Source organism: Callospermophilus lateralis, chromosome X (genome assembly GCF_048772815.1).
Source record: "Callospermophilus lateralis isolate mCalLat2 chromosome X, mCalLat2.hap1, whole genome shotgun sequence".
Taxonomy (NCBI): domain Eukaryota; kingdom Metazoa; phylum Chordata; class Mammalia; order Rodentia; family Sciuridae; genus Callospermophilus; species Callospermophilus lateralis.
Window position 1 is genome coordinate 12,739,901 of NC_135325.1, and position 21,923 is coordinate 12,761,823.

The 21,923-nt window shown below is 35.5% G+C and overlaps 1 protein-coding gene across 3 annotated transcripts in view; it reads left to right on the forward strand.

Moving 5' to 3' along the window:
- Pola1 (DNA polymerase alpha 1, catalytic subunit) overlaps nt 1–21,923 on the forward strand; it is a 293,829-nt gene that overhangs the window by 23,281 nt on the left and 248,625 nt on the right. For 2 of the 3 annotated variants that reach the window (XM_077106279.1, XM_077106281.1), the window contains exons 11-22: nt 2,939–3,051; nt 3,800–3,916; nt 5,527–5,601; nt 6,489–6,627; nt 7,502–7,656; nt 10,567–10,651; nt 11,578–11,639; nt 12,948–13,037; nt 16,200–16,316; nt 17,545–17,720; nt 20,534–20,663; nt 21,151–21,270. In XM_077106279.1, coding sequence (XP_076962394.1) covers nt 2,939–3,051; nt 3,800–3,916; nt 5,527–5,601; nt 6,489–6,627; nt 7,502–7,656; nt 10,567–10,651; nt 11,578–11,639; nt 12,948–13,037; nt 16,200–16,316; nt 17,545–17,720; nt 20,534–20,663; nt 21,151–21,270 — 1,379 coding nt within the window. The remainder of the gene's footprint in view (nt 1–2,938; nt 3,052–3,799; nt 3,917–5,526; nt 5,602–6,488; nt 6,628–7,501; nt 7,657–10,566; nt 10,652–11,577; nt 11,640–12,947; nt 13,038–16,199; nt 16,317–17,544; nt 17,721–20,533; nt 20,664–21,150; nt 21,271–21,923) is intronic. The other variant, XM_077106280.1, reaches the window with a different exon arrangement.

Consider the following 21,923-nt stretch of genomic DNA (forward strand, 5'->3'; position numbering starts at 1 on the left):
GCTGGCTTTGAACTCTTGATCCTCTTGCCTTAGCCTCCCAAACCTCTGGAATTAAAGGCATGCACCACCGCGCCCGGCCATGGATAGGCTTTTAAAATCAATAGTGGGGAAAATTTTTTTGGTGGTGCTAAGAATTGAACCAGGGCATGTACTCTACCACTGAGTTGTACCTCTAGCCCAGGGAAACATTTCACAGTTATCTTTTTTGAGATGGGGGATCTCACTATGTTGCCCCTGTTGGCCTCAGACTTATGGGCTCAAGCGATGCTCCAGCTGGGCTCAAGCGGTTTTCCTGTCTCAGCTGCCTGAGTAGCTGGGGCTACAGGCACATGCCATGATGGCCAGCTCAGTTAATATTTTTTTTTTTGTCATACAAGTGCTGAAAAAGGCTTCAGAGATTATCTAGTCTAGTTATTCACTTAGCAGGAAACAGGCTCTGGGGAAAAAAAGTAGTTGACTCTTCAGTGGCAGAAGTCTGGGCTTCTCATTGTCAGTCCACTTTGCCATTCTGTGGTACTTTGCAAGTTGTGTTCTCTGAGGTGGCACATCTTTCTCTGTTTTTGATGCCAATGGGTTAAATAAAATAGCTTTTTTTAAAAAAAAAATTTCAGAGGGTTGAACAGTTTCATCGTGATAGTAGGTAATGATCACTGAGCTTTGTGAAATCAATGCTGCTAATAAAAACGAAGTACTCCCAAAGACCCTGTTATTGTTTCTCACTTTCTTACAGATTCTAAGTCAGTCAGTTGTTGCTGAATGCACCATAATTATGAAAAGAATCTTACTCTTTGCATATGGGAAGATATCCTGTCTTCATTATGACTTTTTCAAGGTTGAATAATCCTGACTGCACCTGGTTTCAGCTAGTAACTTTGGGGGGAATGTATCTTTGTTTACCATGATCTTTTTGTGGCAAACGAGGCATAAACAGTGTCAAATGTGTTGCATGAAGTGTGATATTAGTTTGACTGTAAAATGAGCTATTTGAATCTTTGAATCCAATATTAGGGTCTTTATTTTTCTTTGCATGGAATTTTGTTTTTCCATCTTTAACTGTCGTGAGGATGACTTCTAAATTTCTGTGCTACTGTGATTTTTTTCTTTAAATCGTCCCACAGTCCGCCTTTTCCTCTCCCTTATCTTCCCCACTTCCCCCACCCCAGCTGAAAATCACATAACTCTTAAGAATTTTAATCATCTGCAGAAATGAAAATCCTTAGATAGTCTTATTTCTACTAGAATAAGTGACAAAAGGAAATACTGATGATGAGCTGTCTTGTGAAACTGGGGTAATTGGCTTTGTGAACAGTAGCCTTTGCATGTACCAGAATTTTCTTAGTGTCTCAGATAAGTGGCTGTGTTGATTACTGCTGTCTAGTTCATGGAGCCTGGGATTTTTTTTTTTTACAGTGACCATCTCTTGGGTTGACTATCAGATCTTAGGAGTCCTTTCTTTCTTTTTAAAAAATATTTTTTAGTTGTAATTGGACACAATACCTTTATTTTATTAATTTTTATGTGATGCTGAGGATTGAATCCAGGGCTTTGAACGTGCTAGGCAAGTGCTCTACTGCTGAGCCACAACTCCAGCCCAGCAGTCCTTTCTTAATGGCTAGTTTTCTGTTGAAGAGATGGGAGAACAATAACTTGATGTCTAGAAAGGCATGTTTTTACTTTGTTGTGTATATTTCTGAGGGATCACAAAATAAGGATATCTACTGATTTTATTAGTAAACCATTTGTTAAATAGAAGCAGAAGAGAAAGGACCAGTATAAATACTACCTAGCTAGATATGTTAAGTAACTTGTGATATAGAAAGGGTAAAATAGATTATAATAGAGCCCTGTTATGATATATTTATGTTTATATAGAATAAGAGATGTGTTAGGCAGCTTTTTATCACTATGATCAAATACCTGACAAGAACAACTTAGAGGAGGAAAAGTTCATTTGGGGCTTATAGTTTCAGAGGTTCAGTCCATGAACGATTGACTGACTATTGCTCTGGGCCCAAGGTGTGGCAGAGCATCATGGCAGAAGGGTACAGTGAGGAAAGCTGCTTAGCATATGGTAGGCAGGAAGCAGAGAGAGGAGTTGAGGTGCAAGGGACAAAATATAAACCTCAAAGCATGCTCCTAGTGACCCAATTCCTCCAACCATGCTTCACCTCCCTATAGTTACCATTTAGTTAGTCCATTCAAGCTAGAATGGACTGTTAGGTTACAGCTCTTATAATCAAATCATTTTACTCCTGAATATTTTGGCATCAACAGGAGCTTTTGAGGGGTACCTCATTTCCAAACCATAAGATACAAGATGAATTGTTTTTCCCCAATACAACTTTACATACAGAAAAATACTGATGTATGTATGTATCCCAATACATGAAGATTGTTTTTTATCAGTAAGTGTAAATAAAAAATAAATTTAGAATGATATTCTCATATTTGCATGTTTTCATGAGAGGTTGTAATAGCAGATTTGTTGGACAATAGTTGTTTTGTTTTTCTTAATCTGGATAATACTGGTTATAGGGAAACTGTTTATACCAAATTAGAGAATTATTCTCTCCCCTTTCTCCCGGGGGTTGTACCACTGTGATAGTGTACTATGGCATAAGTACTGAGTTAAGAACTGGTTTTGGGGCTGGAGTTGTGGCTCAGCAGTAGAGTGCTTGCCTTGCACGTGTGCAGCCCTGGGTTGGATCCTCAGCACATAAAAGTAAATAAATAAAATGAAGGTATTATGTACAACTACAACTAAAAATAAATATTTTAAAAACAAAGAACTGGTTTTATATATGTTTGCTGTCAGAATGTTATCACAAAGGTATAAATGTGTGGACATGTTCAGTGAGCATTTACGTTGTTCCTATGATTTGGTGTAATTGAAATGTTTTCTTTTCAATTTCAATTAAGTTTTCCCTTATTCTTTCAGGTGTGGTATTTCTGTTTGGAAAAGTTTTTATTGAATCAGCCAAGACCCATGTGAGCTGTTGTGTCATGGTGAAAAACATTGAGCGAACGCTGTACTTCCTTCCCCGTGAAATGGTAAGCATTAGTGATTAGCTTTGAGATTTCAGTAATTATATATGGCACCCATTCTCTATTCCAAGGTCAACCCTATCCTTCAGTAGGGTAGCAGTTCTTCACAACCCCAATTCTTTCTTACTCCCTGCTTCATGACCACTGATTGTCAGCAATTCCAATAGAGGATGGGAAAATTAGAGAAATGAAGTTGAACTCAGTTTTTCAACTTGTTAGAGTAAAAGTGTCTGAGTTTTAATACAGAATGTTATATTTCCCTTACTCGTCATTTCCATAATAATTGGGCTTGGAACTCTAAGGCTCTAAAACGTGACATGGCATTTGGCCCAGTTTTCCTGCTCTTGTTGCATAGGCAGCTGTAATATTTCCCCTGTGGCCATTTAACAAGATCAGTTCCATTTGCTTCTTCTTTATTAGGACTTTTAATATCTCCAGCTCCCTCCCAGTATCAGCCCCTCCCCATTTCTGTTGAATTGTGGAGCATCTTGGTTAGGATTTATAATACTTATTTTCCCATTGTTTTTTAGCATTGATCATCTTTGCCTTGCTTTATGATGCTTTGGGAGGAATTGGCCATTGGGTTTAGTATTTCTTAGGGATTGTTTTGCCTTTGAACTCATTGTTGAGACTGTGCTATTAAGTGTTTAAATGGGTGAGGATGAAAACTGTTTTAAACTTGGGTTTCTGGTGGTTAAGAAGATCTTATGTACAGATACTTTTTCTCCCTTTTTTCCTTTCCACGGGAGAACAGAAAATTGATCTAAATACAGGGAAGGAAACAGAAATTCCAGTTACAATGAAGGATGTTTACGATGAATTTGATGAAAGAATAGCAGCAAAATATAAAATTATGAAGTTCAAGTCCAAGGTTTGTATTTGGTTGTAAATTTTTGCCCAGCTTTCTTAATTTGTTATTTGTTAATGTCTTGATTTTGTAATTAGGTATTGCATATCTACTTCATACAAAGTGCCTTCTGCATATCTCTAACTCATAGAATGGCAATCTCATAGGCATGAATATAAAAACTGTGTTAGATTTTTAAAAATATTTTGCTTTCTTTTTAAACTGCTTGTAAAATTATGGTCATGAATTTGAATATATAGATAACTCAAAGCAAATTACTTTAAATGCTTACATTTCATGTTTTTATTCTGAAATGGCAAAGAAAACATTTTGATTTTATAATTAGTTATTGCCAATGCATTTTGATTAGAAGGTTAAGTAAGTTTTAGTTTTAAAAATCAGGGACTATGATGTTATTTCTGATAGAATGAAAGTCTTATATTCATGTGATATGTATGACAAATTGTCCAAACTGGTGTTGGTGGCACATGCCTCTGATTCCAGTGACTTGGGAGGCTGAGGCAGAAGGATTACAAGTTTGAGACCAACCATAGTAACTTAGTGAGACCCTGTCTCAAAAAATAAAAATAGCTGGAGATATAGCTCAGTGGAGAATGCCCCTAAAAAAAGAAACAGTATTTTGATTTTAGTGAGATTTTGATGCCTTTGGCCATAATTGTGGGGTCTGTAACCCACTAAAAATATGGGAAGTTAGTAGTGATGGAAAGAAAGGGAGGATTGAGTTGCAAAAGATACAGCTAACACTCTTAACTATTTAAGTTTTGGATTGTGGCTGAGTCACTTCTTTAAATTTCCACAAGTAATAATGCACAAGGCCTTGGGTTTGATTCCTAGCATTGCAAACAAAAACTAAAAACATAAAATTCCAGAGACAATGTGTTGTAATGGCGAAGCATATGAATGTTAGAGTCAGGTTGCTTGTGATTTAAGTCTTAGCCCTGCTGCTTACTAGTACCTGATTGTGAACAAGTGCCAAGTGACTTCCCTGTGCCTGTTTCTTTATTTGACAAATGAGGCCCTATTGCAAGCATTGTCAAAAGGGTTAAATCTCTTGATTCATATTGAATGATTAGAATAGTACTTGACACATAGCCAATACTTACTACATATGAACTATAATTATAATGTTGATTATTCTAGCAAGATGGAGTTGCTTAATGTCAATTAGTAACAAATAATTTTTATTTTTTGAGACAATGTTTTGCTATGTTTTATCACTGAGGCACGTATAGCTCTGGACTTAAACTCATGATTCTCCTACCCAGACTTCTGAGAGTAGCTGGGATTATAGGCATGTACCACAACCTGTCTCTTGACAAATGATTTAATGCATTAACATTGTAAAAAAAAATCTCTTCTTGCTCCTATTTGAATGCAAATATTTTGATTTCTGTAGTGTCTAAGAGAAGTCTTTAACATTGTCACTATGTGTCTTAGTCCTAGTTGAAAGGTGAAAGGATACCTTTTTGGCTTTAATTACTCTTGTGTCCCATAAGGATGCTAGATTCCTGATGATTTAATATAGGAAAATGTATTATTTATGTAATGCTGGATAATTTGAGTTTTGAAAAGTTTTTTGTCTTAATGATTTTTAAAAACATCTACTTATCCAGACAGTGGAAAAGAATTATGCTTTTGAGATACCTGATGTTCCCGAAAAATCTCAGTACTTGGAAGTTAGATACTCGGTAAGTTAAACAAAGAAAATTACCTGGTTTTGGTGAATGGCATTTTTTTCTACTTTTGAACTTTCAACTAGTTTTCAATTAGGAGTACTGACAGAGCTCCTCAAGCCAACAGTTCATTGAGATGGACTTATAGTAATGAATAACTGAAATGGATAAAATTAATTTTAAGTACATAGTCTACAGGTTATACTGTCTTTCTCTGCTTTCAAGTATGCATCTTTAAACAAATAACTTGAAACAGCACAATTGTTTGTCAAGTGGAATGAATGCCACATGATGGAGTTGGACCTCATTAGTCTGTTAAGTGTCTCTTGTAAGCAGTGGAAAGGTGAGAGAGGAGTGTCAGTAGCATCATTATAGTGCTGCTCTTGCTCTTGCTCCTGTGACAGGCAAGGTCGTTGCTGTAGGGTGTTAATTAACTAGACCTTAACCTCTTTTTACCTTTGTTCTAGTGTTTTGATCCCATAATGTTGGAAAAGGGAAACTTTTAAAAAATGTTTTTGGCAGTGGTGATGAAAAGTACCATGGAAGCTTTTTCAATGAGTCCCACTCTATTGCTTTCATTCTTCTAATGGAGTGGTACTTACTTGGCTATTCTTTATCAGTGAGGCATGTACAGCTCTGGACACAAATTCTCTCTTGGGGGAGCTTCTTGGCCTATTTTCTTCTAATGGGTGTCATCAAGATGCATTATTTTGTCATTGTGAATTGTTTTTGTTTCCTACTGTGAATTGTTTTGGATTTCATTTGTAGCAAATTACATTTCACATGTATCAAAGGGGTTTCTTCTGCTGCTTCATAGAGAGGCTTTTGTTTATTTCAAATATAGACTTGGAAAATGTGAAGTAATAGTTTTAAACAAAAAAGATTTTTTTTTCCTCTTTTAGGCAGAAGTACCACAGCTTCCTCAGGATTTGAAAGGAGAAACTTTTTCTCATGTATTTGGAAGCAACACATCCAGCTTGGAACTGTTCTTGATGAACAGAAAGATCAAAGGACCTTGTTGGCTTGAAGTAAAAAATCCACGTAAGGAAAAATTTAGTCATAATGCTAAGTAGGTTGCTGATAAATTTGCTTTTTTTTCCCCTAAAGGGAAGTTAAGGAATTGGTTTATATATTTTAGTGTGTTTATTTCCTTTTGTGTTTTTTCATCAAGATTTTCCTTGAATGATTGTAGGTATATTTGGAATCACTTTATCTCTGTAATGCCTGGCAGTTTAGTCTAGAAGGAGGCCTTAGCACAGGCAGCTGTTCAGGGTGCATCCCATTATGCTGTTGTTTACATGTACTTCCCACCTGGCAGATAATGCCCAGCTGTTCTCCATAGTAAACTGCTGACCTTTGGAGGGGAGAAGAATCACTTCCTAATGTGGATAGTACTTGTTTTGCCTGTTACTTGATATTTTCTAGCACTTGTATCTGAGATACTCTTTTATCTTCATGAATCTCTTAAAAATGTTTTATGATTCCTCCACGGTAGTGTTTTGGGTTTTTTAAACCTATCTTGGGTCCTGGATTCTTTAGATCATTTTAGAAAAAGCTTTGTTTGGATTTAAAAAAAAATTTTGTAGCTGTAGATGGACAGCATACCTTTATTTTATTTGCTTATTTTTTGTATGTGGTGCTAAGGATCAAATGCTGTGCCTCACACATGCTAGGCAAGTGGTCTGCCACTGAGCCATAGCCTCAGCCCCTGTTTGGACTTTTTTTCCTCAAGAAAATGAACATAGATACACACATATACAGTAATGTGGCTTATTTTTAGTTACATGTTATGTCATTTTTAATAGAAGATAGGACTGAAGAATATCTCAGTTAATCACAGTTGTCATGATTATGGTACTTTTTCTTTTTAAGTTAACAAAAACGATTGATGTGTTGTATCTATTTTTTTTTTCAGAGCTCTTGAACCAGCCAATCAGTTGGTGTAAATTTGAGGCCATGGCTTTGAAACCTGACCTGGTGAATGTAATTAAGGATATTGGTCCTCCTCCACTTGTGGTGATGTCTTTCAGCATGAAAACATTGCAGAATGCAAAGAACCATCAACATGAGGTAAAAAAAAAAAAGGACATATTTTGTATTTGTTCCTTAGGTCTAATACTTGGCCTGAACTTGTATAGCTTTACTGCAACAAAGTTGTTCTTGGAGGGGAAAGAATACTAATTTAGTACAAAACTTCATTTTGGAGAAGGAATTGAATTTGTTTCTTTGTCTGGTGTTGTGGATTTTTTTCAAGGAGTTAAATTGCTGAAAATATTTTTTAATGTACACAGAGAATAATACAATGAACTCTCTATATCAATCACATATTCAGCAGTTAGCAAATTTTGTGACACCTGTTTTTCTCTCTTCCCTTTTTTTTTCTTGAAGTATTTTAAAGTCAGTTTCAAACAGCATGTCATTTTAACCCTGTGTGCCTTTGTATACATGTCTTAAAATATGCACATTTTCTTATATACCATCATTAGCAAGCCCAGTAACATTAACAGTGATTCCTTGATTTAGTCTGAAATCCCCAGAACGTACTTAAATGACTTTGTTTCTCACAATGTCTTTTAACAGATGGTTTAAATCTGGATTTACACAAGATTCACAGATGGTGTTTAATTTTTGTGCCACTTTCATCTCTTTTTAAATGGTATAACTCCCACCCATTCCCCCCACTTTCTTCTCAATGACATTGAATGATTACAAGAATCACTGATAGTTGTCTCATATAATGTCCCATTTTCTGTCTGTATTTGTTTGCTCTGTTGTGGTATCATTGGACTTCTTCCTCTATACCAGTGCTTGGCAAACAGTGGTCTGTGAGCCAAATTCAGCCCACTATCTGTTTTTGTAAATAAAGTTTCCTTGAAACACAGCATATCTTCAACTGTTTTTGCTCTACAACAGCAGAGTCAGTTAGTCATGACAGAGACCATGAGGCCTGCAAAGCCTAAAATACTTATTTTTTGGTCCTTTATAGAAACAGAGTGCCTACTCTTCCTCCATCCTTCATACATCCATATGCTATAAGTTATCTCTAAAGGATGAATTAGATTCAAGTTCAACTTTCTTAGCCAAAATACTTTATAGGTAGTAGAGTGTACTTCATATTGGAAGACACATAATGTCAGGTTAAGCTGCTGTTAGTGAGGCTAAGATTGGTCAGTGGACTCAAATGGTGATAACCACTGTATATTTCTCCATCAGCTTTTCATCTAACCTTGCCACTACATGTGTTTTGGGCTGTTGTGGAGTGCTGTTGTGGTCTATTGCGTTGTGAGATGTTGAGCAGTGTCCGTGGCCTCTACCTGCTAGATGTGTGTACCCCCTCTCCCTGCGAGTTGTAACAGTCTAAAAATGCCTTCAGCAATTGCCAAATATTCCTTAGAGGAAAATGTGAGGGTACAGTTATCCCCAGTTGAGAACTACTGTTCTAATGCCTCCATGAATTAGTCATTTTACCTCAATTAGTTATTTCATTAAGTTTTAAAATGGTGGTTTTTACACATACACACACACACACACACACACACACACACACACGTATGTGTATTCCCTATCTGTTGAATTCATTATTGTTTTATTTTTGACATTATTATTTTAAAATGTGGTCTCACTATGTTGCCCAGGCTGGCCTTGAACTTCTGGACTCAAGTGAGCCCCCTGCCTCAGTCTCTCAAGTAGCTGGAACCATAGGCTAGCACCAGTGTGGTCAGCTTGTTACATTTGATCCTTATGGTTTTCTTACTCTGATCAATGGGAGTTTCTTTATATTTGCTTCATTTTGACATAAATGGGGGTATTTTTAAAAGAGGATTTTGGACAATATTTTCATTCTTTTAGTATGTGATTTCATCTTTATTTTTGGTAGTGCTGGAAACTGAATGAATGCAGGCGCTTGTGCATGCTGAGTGCATGCTCTACCACTGAGCTTCAGCCCAAGCCCTGATCTTTAAATAATCATTTCTGTAGATGATCGGAGTTAATAGTTAAGTGTTTGGGAAAGGTTCAATAAGTCCTTAGTTAAAATTAAAAAAGAAGTGTCTGTTCTCTTGTGCCCAGAGTTAGGTTTTCACAGACTGTTTCCTAATAAAGTAAATAGGGCTCTGTGGAGAAATGGCTTAATGAAGGCAGGGAATGTCTAAGATAAATTTGGAACATCGTGTTATATCAGAAAGTAAGGATGATATTAAAATCTACTGAAGATATGTCAGAAGGACCCAGGAAACAACTTGCAGAGTATCCTACTGACCAAAGGTGGGACAATGTGAGCACGATAAGAATAATTGCAATAGATGGAAACACTCACATTTATGAGTTCATGATGTTACTAACAACAATAACACTGCCACATTGCTCATTTATGAAGGATACTTGGGAACTAACTCGTTTTTAAAACTGATAAACGAGGGAATCAAATCAAGCATTATCCTGACTTTTCTGGAAAACATACTGTACCTCAGGCAACCAAATAATTGATGAAGTGAAGTTTCTGTTCTTAGAAGGTTTTCAGCTAATAAATAATGAAGGAAAAATGGAATAATACCACTTTCTAATCCCCAGTGAAATAATGGATCTAGGCAATGATTGACAGTGGCTGCTAATTTCACTGAAATATAGAAAAACAGACATTATGTGTCTGTGCTTTCTGATAGAAGTAATCAGTAGCACCTCTAAAGTATTTTTGCCAAATAGTTGAACCTGGTTTTGATAAAGTCATTTGATCTAACTGTGAATTTATAGGCAGTACAGAAACAGAATGTGTTAAATGAAAGTGACCCTATTAGGATATAAGCAACAGAATCCATACCACGGAGCATTCTATAGGATAAACAACTCAGTTTCTTCAACAAATGTAAATTGCTGGGAGATGATAGATGGGGTAGGGTTGTACCTGTAGTTTTACATATCAGTAAGAATGCAGAATATATATTAGGTGTCTGATAAGTGATTTCTTCCTTCCTTTCTTTGCAGGTTATTGCTATAGCAGCTTTGGTTCATCACAATTTTGCATTAGATAAAGCACCCCCACAACCTCCCTTTCAGTCACACTTCTGTGGTATGTATTTTTTAAAGATACTTTATTAAAGACTTGATTTGAGTTTTTTCTTAGACTTTCAAAAATTATTTTCAAGAATAAATAGTGCATACTGTTAAGGTTGTTTTTAGCTATGGAAACTAAGTTTTATTGTCCAGAGTTTTCTGTGCAATGAGGCAGGTGCCAAGGAATAAATTAATGTTCGCCTATTTGGGAGAGGTTATAGTAATATCAAATTGAAATTGAGTTGTACTACAATTCAATGTGTGAAACATCCACAGAATTTTGTGTGTTTAATGAGTCAGTCTCCAAGGAGGATTCTGATATAGTCCATGTTGAAAGCCAGTTAAATAAATTTTGTTTTAGCAAATTTATTTTGTTTTAGCAACACATTAGTTTTGCTAAACATAAAACAAAATTTATGATTACTGTGAAGTTTATCACTTAAGTAGGGGGAATACATGGAACAAAACACTGATAATAGCTTGGAGAAAATGTGGAAGAAACTAGTCATTAGCTCATTTCAACCAGCCTTTATTCACCTCCTCTGTGTGTTACTGTGAGAACAGCTATTTTTATGGTGTAGAGGAGAAACTCTGTCATCTTTTCCAAGTTTGAGAAGTTTGAACTGAGTTACTTCATTGTAAACTGGTTGAGGCTTTGGTGGTGGTGGGATTTCCTTTGGGAGAGAATGTTATAATCATTCATTTTGACTTTGATGGATAGCAAAATTTGATCAAAGTTTTAACAATTGTAGGGATAGAGTTCTGTGCTTGGCGATTCATTTGAATCCCAACATGATCAATGAAAATACTTGAACCTTTTAACATTTTAGGGATGGGGGAATATTTATATCTAATTTCCAAATTTCTATTTGGAAACATGCATTGATGTCTACCTGAAATTAAAATAAAATGGGTTTTGGAATTTTTTTTCCCTTCTTATAGTTGTGTCTAAACCGAAGGACTGTATTTTTCCATGTGCTTTCATTGAAGTCATTAAGGAAAAGGTAAATAGCTAATTATTCCTTTTAAATATGAAGTATTTATTTGTTTGGAAAGAAAATAGGAGGATAGTATGCTCCATGAATTTTTTTCTGGGCCCTTAATAAAATGGCAGGGGAATAATAAAATGTAGTGAGCTTTTCACAAAGCTAAATGTATTCAATATAAATAATTTTTTTGGAGTGTACATTGTTTCTTTTTTTTCTTTCATCTCCTTTTTTAAAATTTGTTCTAATTAGTTATACATGACAGAACGCGTTTTTTTAAGAATTTTTTTTTAGTTGTCAATGAACCTTTATTTATTGATACGTGATGCTGAGAATCAAACCCAGTGCCTCATACATGCTAGGCAAGTGTTCTGCCACTGAGCCACAACCTCAGCCCGACAGAATGCATTTTGACACATCATACATAAATGGAGTATAACTTCTCATTCTTCTGGTTGTACATGATGTAGAATCACACTAGTTGTGTAATCATATATACACATAGGGTAATGATGTTTGATTAAAAGTTCACTTGTTAATGTCTTCACGTGACAAAATCAAATGCTACAACCTTGTCAGGTTTCATGTATATTATTTTAAATTGACTTGAGAAGTCCAACAGTTTGGGGGTACTTTTAGGTTAGGCTATCATTTGTGACATGTCCTGAATTACCTATCCAAGTACAGTGACCTAGGAATTCTTGTAGAGTCAAACTGACATTTTTGTGACGTAGTTGTGGAATACATATAGCTATCAATTTCTATTTTAAGAGATTTTTAATAAGAGCAGATTGAATACTTGATTTATATTTAGCAATCCAAGTGGAAGGTTTTTGTGTAAAGATAGATTTTATTTATATTTAAAATACTCATAATTTTTATATTTGTTTTTAGTCTAGTTTCGTATTTATCTATTCTTATACCATTATTTGAGAATAGTTTATACAATCCTTGGGATTTCTTTTCCTGATAAATATATCAACAGTGAAGTCTACCAGGGATTATATAGGAAATTAAGTAATGCTTTGAAAGGTACTCTGATTTATATGCTTTCAAATGTGTCCAATGTACAAACATGTCTCTGTGGAAGGACATTTCTGCTCTTGCTGTTGCTTAGCACTTAAAATTTTGCTTTATTCTCATGCATATTACTAGAATGAGCTCCTGAGAGACTTTGTGCAATTATTATTGCAAAACCTAGAATCTAAAATTTCATTGCTGCATTTAGTTTTGAAATGGGGAGTTTCTTTTAACCCTAAGAAATCTTAATCCTGGTTAAACAAGAAGCCTTTAAAGAGTTGGTGACTGGTATGTTTTTATTAACAGAATGTGAAGGTTGAGGTTGCTACAACAGAAAGAACACTGCTAGGTTTTTTCCTTGCGAAAGTTCACAAAATTGATCCTGATATCATTGTGGTAAGTAGCTTTTTGATCATGTTTCGGGGAAACTCTTCATTTCTTAGTTCTTTTCAGTGTGACTTTATTGGTTTTTTTTATTGTTTATTTACTTTTGAGCTCCAAAGAATCTTTTCAGAGTGAAATGAATTGCTATACTAATTGCAAATAGAAAGGGGAAAAACCTTAGCCTACTATAAGATAGGCTTTGTGTGTGTGTGTGTGTGTGTGTGTGTGTGTGTGTGTGTGTTGCTTGGGATTGAATCCAGGGCTTTGTTCATGCAAGGCAAGCACTTTACCAACTGAGCTATATCCCCAGCCCCCTAGGCTTTTTTTTTTTCTAATATTAAAGCAACCCTTGAATTATTATTGAAGTTTAAAATACTCTAGTTATTTACAGTTGATGAGACCAGCATATCAGTAAGTAAATGTATATAAGCTATTAGTATCTTTAAAATTTTTGCTTAGTGACCCAGATGTATAGTGTCAACAGGAGTTAATTAATTCCCTTGATTTGGTGCAAATCAGAAAACTAAGTATTTTAGTTTTATGAGCCTAGTGGATCTCTATGACATTCCTTTGAGAGCTCATACTAGCAATTTTTTTTCTCTTGACAACTTCCCATGTTCCGACTAGATAGTGAGAGCTAATAATTCATTGTTTTGCCCCAGTTCGTAGAAGTTATAAAGCAAGATATTTACTTTTGTGTGTTTTTTGGCCTTCCTTTATATGCTTCTTGATAGGAATTCTTCCTTTTGTCTTTTTTTCTGGGTCAATTGATCAGTCAAACTCTATTGTTATATTTTTTGACAAAAAGTATAATAAATGCCTATATTTTAAATATGATATTAGTAATATGGTTATAATATATATTAGTGGTAGATGGACACAATACCTTTATTTTGTTTATTTATATGTGGTGCTGAGGATCAAACCCAGTGCCTCACACATGCCAGGCAAGTGCTCTACCAGTGAGCCACACCCCCCGCCCATATATATATATATATATATATATATATATATTTAGTGTTAGAAAAATTAATTAAAAACTGTTCTTATATTACAGCTTCTTTTTAAAAGATGTCTTAAAAATGTGTTCTTTTTAGATATACATGAGTAGGGTATTTTTGTTTGTTGGTTTTTTAAGATAGGGTCTTGCTAAGTTGCTTAGGGCCTCACAGAGTTGTTGAGGCTGGCTTTGAACTCACAATCCTCCTGCCTCAGCCTTTTTTGAGCTGCTGGGATTACAGGCATATGCCACTGCATCTAGCAGTAGAGTGTATTTTGACATATTATACATACATGTAGTATAACTTTAGTCTAATTGGAATTCCATTCTTGTGGTTGTACGTGATGTGGAGTTTCACTGGTGATGTATTCATATATGAACATAAGAAAGTTATGTCCTATTTATTCTACGATCTCTTCTATTCCCAGTCTTCTCCCTTCCCTTCATCCCCTTTGTCTAATGCACTTAATTTCTATTCTTCCCTCCCCTTGTTGTGTGTTAGAATCCACATATCAGAAAGAACATTCAACATGTTTTTTTGGGATTGGCTTATTTCACTTAGTATGATATTCTCTAGATCCATCTATTTACTGCCAAAAGTCATAAAGTAATCTGGTTATATTGAAGCCTTGCAAAAATGTTTGCCATATCCTTCAGGTTCATTTTTATTCTCAGATATCTTATCTTGCAGTGGCATAGCTACTGTCCTGAAAGCCTGTGGATTGTTTTTTTTTTTTTTAATATTTATTTTTTAGTTTTTTGGCAGACACAACATCTTTGTTTGTATGTGGTGCTGAGGATCGAACCCGGGGCCGCACGTATGCCAGGCGAGTGCGCTACTGCTTGAGCCACATCCCCAGCCCAGTGTGGGTTGTTAAAAATGTCTCTGCACCCACATCCCTTTGTTATTTCAGGACCCATATTTAAAGTAGGAAAAAATCTGTCCATAGTCCTCTGATGCTCTGGCTTAGCACTGGGCCCTCACCTAGTCTCTACTAACAGTAATTTGGTCCCCAGAGTGATGTCTTGGAGCATTATGATACCTGGCCAAGTCTGAGTGAGAAATTTGAATGTAAGATAGAGTCCTGACATGAGTTTGGGTCCCTGATCCCAGGCATGATAATTTGAAAATGATACATTCTTATAATCCTTTGGGACTTTAATTTAATAGACAAAACTGCCATAAATATATAATGGGGTATATTGTTTTTATGTGGTGGTAAAGTACACATAACATAAAATTAACCATTTTGACTGCTTTTAAGTGTACAATTCAGGGATATTAGCTACATACATAATGTGCAGCCATTAACACCATCCATCTCTGTAATTCTTCATCTTCTGAAACTGAAATGGTACTAATTACCTCCTCGTTCCCCTAGCCCCTGGCAACCATCATTCTGCCTTCTGTCTCAATGATTTTGTATACTCCAAGTGGTAGTATGTTTTTAATTAAAATTAGTATCAAGTAAATCTATTTATTGATAACAATTATTTTGAACCTTGTCTGATTTTTAATTGAGTAATGTTATTCACGTGACAGAAATTGGAAATTATAGAAATGAAAAATCTAGTTGCATTTTGAGTTATTTTCTATTCTATACAATTTTGTTTACTTCTTTTTAAGTTTTTACTTGAACTATTCATTGGTATTATATATTTATTTTGTTGCATATTTATTAAGTATCTAAATCAGTAGGGTTTGAACTCAGTTTTTAAAGAAGCCAAATGCAGTTCCTGAATTTTCTAAGAAGTTTTTTGCAAATTCCTACAACACAAGCAGGTTTTCTGTTTTTAAGGAAGCAAAATTGAATTGTTTGAATGTAGCTTTTAGTGATCATGTAAAAGTATGGGATGTTAAAATTTACATTTGCTTTTGAGATTGTGAGGCATTAGCTGCAAATTAAAAGAGATCATATGAACCTTGCATCAATTAGTATGAAATAAAGTTTATTCAAGCAATCTGCTTAGCAGCCTTGTTAATGTCAAGGCTAATGAATGCTGCTGATGAATAAATTCCTGAAGAAGAAAGGACCCCCAATCGGAGGTAAGCTCACGATGTCTTCAATTAGAGACCAGAAAAAGAAAGGGCAAAGAAATTCTGTGTGTTTGAAGATAAATCATCTAATTTGCGTTTGTTATAATGTTATTGGCTGCCTCCTTTTTCTGCCTAGGGTCATAATATTTATGGGTTTGAACTGGAAGTGCTACTGCAGCGAATTAATGTGTGCAAAGTTCCTCACTGGTCCAAGATAGGTCGTCTGAAGCGATCCACCATGCCAAAGCTTGGGGTAATAGTAGTTTTGAAAAATCTAATTTTTTTATTTGCCATTTTTTATTGGGTACTTACCAAGAAAGCACTACACTCTTTTGAATAGGAATTGATTGTCTTACAGGAACTTCAGTACATTTTAACTTTGGTACCAAATGTCTTTTCCTTGGAATCCAGCATTTTACTTGAAAAAGCCACTGGTCGTTTTTTAAATCAATGATTGGAATCTAGAAATAGTAAAGAAAGACAGCACATACATATTACTTTTACTTCAGCATTCCTAAAGTGATAAGCCTTAGGGTAGGGTTGCAGGGTTCAGAATTCATTGAGTATTATCATTCAGGAAGATGGGAAGAATGAATGGAAGGGAGCTAATGTGAAATATAAGAAAGCAGTGAGCTGTGTGCTTTCTCATGTAGTTAGCCTCTCATAGCAACTTCAATTTCATTTTGTAGACATTCACACAGGTCTAGTAGGGGAAGAACTGAGATTTGAACCCAGGTCAGTCTGACTCTTTTAAAGCCTATGTACTTTTTATTCTGCTTGCTTGCTTCAAATGTGGAGAGGTTTTGGTCGTCTTTGTATGAAGCACCTTCTTTCTAACCCTGATACTGTTCAGAGATTGAAGTCTTATTTTACCTAAAGCTTACAAATAAAATCAGCATGTTATCTCATCAGAGAACTTAGGAATCTGTCCCTTTTATAATGATCTCTTGAGGATTCTGCTGCTGTTCTCTGCTGTCAGAGTTGGGACTCTTACTCTTCTTTTTCTGTTCATATCTTTAAGGTGAAGAGGTTATTATTACTTATTGTAAACATTTGCTTATCTAACCCCTTTTCCCTTCATACTCCCTTCAAACTTTTCTGAATATGGAATCTTCTCAGTGAGGTATACCCCAACCAATCTATACCTTTAGGTATAGTCCCCCCAAATTCCTTATCCCTCCTACCCGACTCTACTTTTCCCCTTTGCCAGAAACTTATTAACTCCTAAAACTATATACTTTCTTATTTATGTTATTCATTTAATATATACAATAAAAATAAAGTCAGGATTCTTAGTTTACTTTTTACTTTGTTCACTGCCATATCCTTAGAATAGTGTCAATCAGATACATGGTAAATGTTCAGAAATTTTCATTGATAAATGAAGAATGAGAATTTTATTTTTGTAATTTTGAGGTCAACCTCAAAGTAGGATAGCATGGAATGTTCATGGGACTTGCTTTTTGTCCTCATCTTTGTAGGGCCGGAGTGGATTTGCTGAAAGAAATGCTACCTGTGGCCGAATGATCTGTGATGTGGAAATTTCAGCAAAGGAATTGATTCATTGCAAAAGCTACCATTTGTCTGAACTTGTTCAACAGATTCTGAAAATGGAAAGGGTTGCAATTCCAATGGAAAATGTACGAAACATGTACAGGTATGATCCCAGATTCTTTAGAATCTGTCTATCTTGAAATTAGCAATAGAAGGATGCCATTAATATCCTTAAGCTATAGGGACCTGTGCCATGGTACCATGGAGCAGAAAATTGTCTTTATGTCAGCACCACCATGTCCATTATTTCATAATTTGAACTGGTTCACTTCTTGAATTATTCTAATTTGATCTGTTTATGTCCATCTCCTTCACATGTTTTAACACTACCTTGATGTTTCCTATTGGTAATTTGGAAATTGATATGAATTTAGAGTCTGACACTTCTTTCACTTAATTTTTAAAATATTTTTTAGTTGTTGATGTACCTTTATTATTTATTTATTTATTTACATGTGGTGCTGAGGATCGAACCCAGTGCCTCACATATGCTAGGCAAGTGCTCTGCCACTGAGCCACAACCCCAGCCCCATTCTTTCACATAATTAATGAGATATTTTGGAAATACAAAAAACTGAGCAATCACTAAGCCATTTAGAGATATTACTTGCTTGTTTTTAAAGTAAGGTTTCTGCTACTTCTCTGGCCATTTTTTCATGTTTTCCTATCTGTTTCTCCAGAGTTCTTGGAGTGCTGCTCTCTTTTTGACTTTGTATCCTCTCCAAGTAATCTCATTGTCTTGAAAATTTAAATACCATATGGGAGCTGATGCTCTTCACTGTGTTTATTCAGTTCTGACTTTTCCCCTACATTTCAGATTCATGTATTCACTTGATGTTTAATATGAATCTTTAGTTTGTTCAGAACTGAGCTCTGATCTTCTCCCATTGTCTTTCTGTAGTCTTCCCTTACTAAATTAATGATACCTCTATTTTTTCACTACCATTGTAAGCCTTCAGTCATCTTCTCCCCTAAACCTCTGAGGCTTCCTTGGTTCCTCTCTCTGATATCCTACAGTAGATCCATTAGGTAATTCTATCAGCTCTTCTAAATATATCTAGATCTGACAACATCTTTTCACCTCCATTGACCCTACCCTTGTTCAGGCCACCATCCCCTTCCCTCTGAATTGAAGCTGTCTTAGTCTGTTTTCTGTTGTTTATAATACAGTACCACAGACTGGGAAAATTATAAAGAAAGGGGGTTTATTTTGACTTATGGTTCTGAAGGTCTAAGCTTGAGGAGCTGCATCTAATGATGATGATCTTATTGTCAGAGTCCTGAGGTGGTACAGTATATCACCTGGTGAGAGGCAGAGAGTGCATGTGTGTATCCTTAGCTTTCTTTTTTCTCTTCTTATAAAGCTACCCGCATTCAATCAGGGGGCTCAAAGCCCCCACTTTAAATACTTTAGTATTTAAGTTTCTACCCTCATCATATTTCACAATGGGGTTTAAATTCCAACATGAGTTTCAGAGCATAAACCATATTCAAACTGTAGCACTGGGTCTTATATTACCAGTCTCTTTGGTTTTGCTCTTGCTCCTTTGTGGTTTATTTTTAATCCAGGACCAAGGTTATCCTGCTGAAATTAAAGTCAGCTCAAAATATCCCATTGACTGTTTCATTTGGAGTAAAACTGGTTTTTATTTTGGCTTATGGGGTCTTATGCACTGTATCTCTATGTTGTTGACTGTCTTCTGCTCTCACTGTCATTCTCTCTCATTCAGCCATATTGAGGTACTTCCAGGTCCTGAAACTACCATATATGAAGTAAGCATATATTGCATGTTTACTGTGCACTAGGCACTGTCTATAACCAGCTCAGAGCATTGGAATGCTCTTCTGACTACATGGATTGCTCTTCCTTCAGATACCTTTTCATAAGGCTTGCTCCTGTGTTAGTCAGCTTTCTATGCTGTAACAAAATTTCCTGAGAAGAGCAACTCAAGGGAAGATTTATTTTGACTCATAATTTTAGAGGTTTCATCTGTAGTTGGTTGACTCTGTTGTTGTCGCGTTTAGGCTTGTGCGTTTAAGCACTGTTGGATTCAGTGCTTGCTTGGGGTAGTTGTTATATGGTAATGAGTCTAAATGCAGAATATGGTGGGGAACACATGGGGAGGAGAGAATGAAAGAGAAAGAGAAGTATACCCTCAAGGGCATCCCCCTACTAGGCCCACTTCTTAAATGTTTCTACCACCTCCCAAACCTATCATGGATGAATCATGCTATAATCCTTATAATCCAGCTACCTCCCAAAGGCCCCACCTCTGTACAGTACTGTACTGTGGACCAAGCTTTCAACACATGAGCTTTTGGGGGTCATTTCAGGTCTAAATCATAACACTTGTTCATCACTTCCAGGTCTTTATTTTCAATGAAGTTTTCTCTGATTCTCTAACTAAAAGTTCAATCTCTGCTCTTGATAACTTTATACTGTCTTTTGGGGCTTAACTTTTTCTCTTTAACACTTTGCATTATATAATACACTACATATTTAATTTATTTTTATTTTTTATACTCTTGTCTTCCCCATGAGGATTTAAACTCCATGAGGATAGGACTTCCTGTCCATTTTGGTTATAGCCAGTGCCTAGTGCACAGTAAACATGCAATATATGCTTGTTTCATAGAATGAATGAAAGGATTCAGTGATTTTCAGGTATGCAGTTATTAACACATATGAATTTTTTGTAGAATTTTTTTGTGCTTAGAGAAGGGCACTGGGATCAATGGTATAAATGAATTCCTAATTACATACCAACCTTCTTTTAAATTGTTTCCAAAGGCAAGGTGCTGTTGCTCTGAAGTTACTTATACCAAAAATTCCTTGTAATATTTTATGAAGTTCTGATTATAGTTATTGTTTCTTTTAATTACTTGATTCTGTTTCATTCTTACTTTTCTGTACAGTGAATCTTCTCATCTGTTGTACCTGTTGGAACACACCTGGAAAGATGCCAGGTTCATTTTGCAGATCATGTGTGAGCTAAATGTTCTTCCATTAGCATTGCAGATCACTAACATCGCTGGGAACATTATGGTAAATTTAACTTAGAAAGGGGGAAAAAGCATTTCCTGTTGGATTCAGTGCTTGCTTGGGGTAGTTGTTATATGATAATGAGTCTAAATGCATGCTTATAAAATGAGTAACTTGGATTCTGAAAGCTGGGCATCTTTTGTAAAAGGAAAAACTGGTTGGGAGAAGGGGAGGAATGCCAGGTGCAGTGTGCTGAAATTTGGGTGAACATAAGGATCATCTCTCTAACATCTGGATGTGTCTGGTGGAATGGTCCTTTTGGGAGTAAAGAAATAGCCAAGTTGTTAATACTTTAAGCTGTCTCTTTTATAATGCTTAAAGAAAATGTTAGAAATAATTTACTACTCCCCCCCCCAAAAAAAAAGCAGCCTTTATTTTAGTAGTCGTTTTGAAGGAGGTATCTTGATAAAATTAAAATTAACTAACTCAAAGTTGTTTTTGTTTGTTGTGATTTGGAGCTCAAATTGTAAAAAGAATTTCTATTTAATAGTCCAGGACACTGATGGGTGGACGATCTGAACGTAACGAGTTCTTGTTGCTTCATGCATTTTATGAAAACAACTATATCGTGCCTGACAAGCAGATTTTCAGAAAGCCTCAGCAAAAACTGGTGGGTCCAAAATTACGTGGTATTTTGCTTTTCTTATTCCTCCTTTTTAATTACCTAGATAGCTTTTTTTTTTAAATTGCTGCAATAACATCTGCCTCTAGAATAATCCCCTGTGTACTAGAAATCATGTCAAGTTTGTTCCAGTGGGTTTGTGTGGTTTCCTTCTTTACTTTTTTCTGTACACACAAAATTATTTGTGAAATATGAAATTCTTAAAGGTGGAATTAGACCTTTTTGGTAGATAGCTACACATGGAAAATGTTTTGTCACTTAACCACTATCCAAAGCTTAATGTCAGTTAAACCTTTAATTTCCTTAAACCAGTGAGCTTTTATTTTTATGTTGCATTTTTTCTGTACGGGTTTAATATCCGTAATCTAAAATGCTTGGAACTGGAAGCATTTCAGATTTTGATTTTTTTTCCAGATTTTGGAATATTTGCATTTTTGTAATGAGGTATCTTGGGGATGGGATTGAAGTCTAAACACAAAATTGTTTTATGCCTTATATAATACCCTGTAGTAATTTTATACCATATTTTTAGTGTACCTGTGTTTTGACTGTACCTGTTACATGAAGTGGGGATTTTCTACTTGAATAAGGCATCATGTTGGTACTCAAAATGTTTCATATTTTTTAAAATATATTTTATA